We start from the raw sequence: 5097 nt of genomic DNA on the forward strand, positions 1-5097 counted from the left end.
CTTTTTCATAATTGCTTCCAGTAAAAACTACAAAGTTTTTTTTTTTAGCTTGCAGCATAACTATGAACAGAAGATCCCACTTATTGATTCACCAACAAGTATTTCCAAAACTCCACTGACACAACTACAACAACTACTTTTAATGTTCTTACAGCATGTCTGGAAGAATAAAACTAAGTTAGAGAGAGAGAGAGTCTGGCTGTAATGCAGGTCTAATGATGGACTCGCTCTGTCTGTCTGTCTGATGGATCAATGTGAAGTCTGGACACAGTAACACATAAACACAGTTCCTGCTCAGACTGATCAGCCTCATCCATGTTCCAGTATAACAGGACCTGAGGGGAAATGATTCACTCCACCTATCGACAATCAGTAGACAACACACTGCTAGGCGGGGAGTTCTGGTCCTCTGAAATGAGGCCAACCAGGAAGTAACTTAGAGCTGCATTCTATCAAAAGGCCACCAGGGGGCGACCGTCTCTATACAAGTCAATGGAGAATTCACCAACTTCTCACTTGATTTCTAACCTCAGTAAACGTTTTCAAAATGTGTTTATGGTCTCAATCGCTAGTTTAAAGCCTTCTTCAATGCAGTATGATGTTCATTTGGGACATTTTGGCCTCCCTGATTTTATATGTGACGATAAAGCAGGGTATGCATTAGGGCGTGGCTACGTCCTGATTGACAGGTTGATTGACCAATGTCCTCGAGATCCAGCCCTCGCAACCATAGCAACCTCCCCGCTCTGCCCACGGCCCCGCCTCATGCCCATATAAGTAGAATCCGTGTTTTTATTTTTCCCAGCATGCACCTGAAATTTTCAAGATGGCGCTGCCTAGATTAGAAACTATTGGCTTCCGAGCAGCAGTCCACAAACCAATGGGTGACGTCACGGATGTGACGTCCATTTCTTTTATACAGTCTGTGGGTACATTACGTGTGTGTGTGTGTGTGTGTGTGTGTGTGTGTGTGTGTGTGTGTCGCTATGTAGAGGATACCTGTGCACACTTCGTTGTAGGTGGGGTTAGGGGTGTAGCCTCCAGAGTAGCCCACCTGGGTGGAATAAACACCTTTCTGTCTCCAAAGCTTCCGCTCTGCTCCCCAGAAACAGCCCATCCCTTTAAGACAAGAATAAATTAAATATTAAATATTTGATCCAACTAGAAAGAGAGAGAGAGAGAGGAGAGAGAGAGAGAGAGAGAGAAACAGAGAGAGAGAGAGGAAGAGAGAGAGAGAGAGAAAGAAAGATAAAGGAGGAAAGAAATAAACAAAGAAAGAAAGAAAGAAAGAAAGAAAGAGAAGTAACCACAGTAGGAAGATAAATATGAATATTTGATCAGCGTCAGTATTGAAGTGAACTCACCAAACATCACCATCTGGGTTCCTTCAGGGAAAGGTGGAACCGTCTTGTTTCCGTTCACATCGTGTTTGGCTGAATATGAAAGAGAGAAATCATTAAAAACAGGAAACATCCAAAATAAAATGATAAATAAAAAAAATAAAAGCTCGCAGCATCTTAAAACTCATTGTTACTGTCTCGTTTTTATTTATCATTTATTCATTGTGTCGTCCTCCCGGGTCAAATTGACCCCATCTCTCTTTTGACTGTTCCTTCTTTCCTTACTTCCTTCCTTCCTTCCATCCATCCTTCCTCCTTTCCTCCCTCCCTCCCTCTTTACTCCTTTCCTTCCTTCATTCCTTCCTCCCTCCCTCCCTCCTTACTCCTTTCTTTCCTTCCTTCCTTCTATCCTAAATTCCTTACTCTTTTCATCCTTACTCCTTTACTTCCTTCCTCCCTCCCTCCCTCCTTACTCCTTTCTTTTCATCCTTACTCCTTTCCTTCCTTCCTCTTTTCCTCCCTCCCTCCTTACTCCTTTCCTTTCCTTCCTTCCTTCCTTCCTTCCTCCTTTCCTCCCTCCCTCCCTCTCTCCTTATTCCTTTCCTTCCTTCCTCCTGTCCTTCCTTGACCTGAGGACAACAGGAGGGTTAAAAGAATATTCTACCTCTTGAAGATATAGCTTTTATAAATCACTACACAATGAATGAAAGACAAGCTTCCACATGTTCCAAGTTATCATTAGTGTGATTCATGTGTTCACTAATATAAAGTGACTTTCTTTATTAAGATTGAGCTGCTTTAACTTAATGACATCATGTTCTCCCTAAAGGCCCATTTCTGCTCAACAGACCAGACGGGGAGTTCCTGTCCTCTGAAATGAGGCCAACCAGGAAGTAACTTAGAGCTGCATTCTATCAAAAGGCCACCAGGGGGCGACCGTCTCTATACAAGTCAATGGAGAATTCACCAACTTCTCACTTGATTTCTAACCTCAGTAAACGTTTTCAAAATGTGTTTATGGTCTCAATCGCTAGTTTAAAGCCTTCTTCAATGCAGTATGATGTTCATTTGGGACATTTTGGCCTCCCTGATTTTATATGTGACGATAAAGCAGGGTATGCATTAGGGCGTGGCTACGTCCTGATTGACAGGTTGATTGACCAATGTCCTCCAGATCCAGCCTTTGCAACCATAGCAACCTCCCCGCTCCGCCCATGACTCCGCCCATGGCCCCGCCCATGGCCCCGCCCCATATAAGTATGGGCTTTCTCCTTTCCTTCCTCCCTTCCTTCCTTCCTCTCTACTTTTCCTTCCTTCCTTCCTTCCTCTCTTCTTTTCCTTCCTCCCTTCCTTCTTTCCTCCCTTCCTTCTTAAGAAATACGGAAATACGGACGGAATGAACGCAGAGCACGGACAGAAGGCTCCGTCTGTATCCGGATCCGTATTTAGGAAGGAAAGATGGAAGGAAGGAAAAAAGGGAGAAAGGAAGGGAAAGAAGAGAGGAAGGAAGGAAGGAAGGAAGGAAAAAATGGAAGATAGGAAAGAAAGATGGAAGGAAGAAAGGGAGCAAGGACAGATGGAAGGAAGAGAGGAAGGGAAGAAGGAAGGAAGGAAGGAAAAGAAGAGAGGAAAGAAAGATGGGAGGAAGGAAGGAAGAAAGAAAGGGTGCAAGGACAGATGGAAGGAAGGGAAAAAGGGAGAAAGGAAGAGAAGACAAGAAGGAGGGAAGGAAGGAAAAGAAGAGAGGAAGGAAGGAAGGAAAAGAAGAGAGGAAGGAAGGAAGGAAGGAAGGAAGGAAGGAAAAGAAGAGAGGAAGGAAGGAAGGAAGGAAAAGTAGAGAGGAAGGAAGGAAGGAAGGAGTTCAGGGAGGAATTTACCTCCATATATATACAGCAGGCTCTACTTTACATAAACAATATGATTTTAATATGAGAACACCACCGAATAACATAATATACTACATTTACCTGAGAGGCTCACACACACACACACACACACACACACACACACACACACACACTGACCCACTTAAACAGAGTGGAGCAGCTCTGCATAATTTCATAGCAGCTGCATTCACTCCAATCAGCGCAGAGCCAGAGGTGCATGAGGACCCATTTGAGGCCACCCAGCCACCTGGCTGAGCTAACACGCATTAGCGTTAGCATGCCGGGGGCGGTGTGAGTGTGTGCGTGTGTGTGTGTGTGTGTGTGTGTGTGTGTGTGTGTGTGTCTACAGATGGCTTGCTGTACAATGCTGTGGGGGAGGGAGGCAGATTAAAATAAATGGGATGGGGTAAGAGAGAATGAGAATGAACCCAACATCTGGATCCACCCTCCTCACATCCTCCCCCTTCTTTATACACACACACACACACACACACACACACACACACACACACACGGTCTTTCCTCATGCATGAAGGCATCATTTTTCATTGGGGGCAACATGCCTATAGACAAAAGCAGCCAGATGGATACTGCCAACCAATCAGCGGCCATCACACACACACACACACACACACACACACACACACACACACACACACACACACACACACACACACACACACACACACACACACACACACACACACACACACACACACACACACACACACACACCAGAGAATGTTTGTAGTCTGAATTCACTGTAATCATATTTCAATTTAGGAAACTGACAATTATGAATTAATCTTTTTACTTTTCTCTGTTTGTTCATCAAGAAAACTGTAAAAATAAAAACCTTTCAAAATAAAACGCAGAGCTTCCTGTTTCCTGTTTGTGTTTAATTTAATCTGATCAATTATCCGTTTCAGTTTCTGTTTATACTCTTATTGTTTAACCTTCCTGTCAAATTGACCCCGTCTGTTTTGACTGTTCCTTCTTTCCTTCCTTCCATCTATCCTTCCTCCCTCCTTCTCTTTCTTTCCTCCCTTCCTTCCGTCTGTCCTTCCTCCCTCCTACCTTCCTTCCTTCCCTCCTACCTTCCTTCCTTCCTTCCTTTCCTCTATCCTTCCTTCCTTTCGATCCTTCCTTCCATCTGTCCTTCCTCCCTCATTCTCTTTCTTTCCTCCCTTCTTTCCTTCCATCTATCCTTGCTTCCTTCCTTCCTTCCCGTCTTTTCCTTCCTCCATCCTTCCTTCCTTTCGATCCTTCCTTCCATCTGTCCTTCCTCCCTCCTTCTCTTTCTTTCCTTCCATCTATCCTTGCTTCCTTCCTTCCTTCCTTCCTGTCTTCTTTTCCTTCCTTCCATGCTTCCTTCTTGTTGTCTCTTCCTTCCATCTATCCTTCCTTCCTTCATTCCTTCCTTCCATGCTTCCTTCTTGTTGTCTCTTCCTTCCATCTATCCTTCCTTCCTTCCTTCCTTCCTTCCTTCCTTCCTTCCTTCCTTCCATGCTTCCTTCTTGTTGTCTCTTCCTTCCATCTATCCTTCCTTCCTTCCTTCCTTCTTGTCATCTCTTCCTTCCATCTATCCTTCCTTCCTTCTTGTCGTCTCTTCCTTCCTTTCCTTCCATTTGTCCTTCCTTCTTGTCATCTCTTCCTTCCATCTATCCTTGCTTCCTTGATCATGATTGAAATAATGTTTTTCAGTCTAGAGTCTAATTTAATTTATAGAGATAAAATATTCAGATGTGTGTAAACTGAGCAGTGAGTGATTCCAGCTGCAGGAGACTCTGTGAACACTTCTGTCTCATTTAAACATTCTCACATCTGGATGTCAGTGAGAGAGATTTAAGGAAATAAGAGATGTGAAATGA

The 5097-nt window shown here is 43.9% G+C and overlaps 1 protein-coding gene across 1 annotated transcript in view; it reads right to left on the reverse strand.

The window, feature by feature from the left end:
- Positions 1-309: 309 nt before the first annotated feature.
- msraa (methionine sulfoxide reductase Aa) overlaps positions 310-5097 on the reverse strand; it is a 26719-nt gene continuing 21931 nt past the window's right edge. Inside the window, exons 2-4 of the mRNA XM_053337437.1 lie at positions 1365-1433; positions 1000-1119; positions 310-359 (exon numbers count right to left, since the gene is read on the reverse strand). Of these exons, the coding sequence (XP_053193412.1) occupies positions 310-359; positions 1000-1119; positions 1365-1433 (239 nt within the window). The remainder of the gene's footprint in view (positions 360-999; positions 1120-1364; positions 1434-5097) is intronic.

The sequence above is a fragment of the Scomber japonicus genome, chromosome 17 (genome assembly GCF_027409825.1).
Source record: "Scomber japonicus isolate fScoJap1 chromosome 17, fScoJap1.pri, whole genome shotgun sequence".
Lineage (NCBI taxonomy): Eukaryota > Metazoa > Chordata > Actinopteri > Scombriformes > Scombridae > Scomber > Scomber japonicus.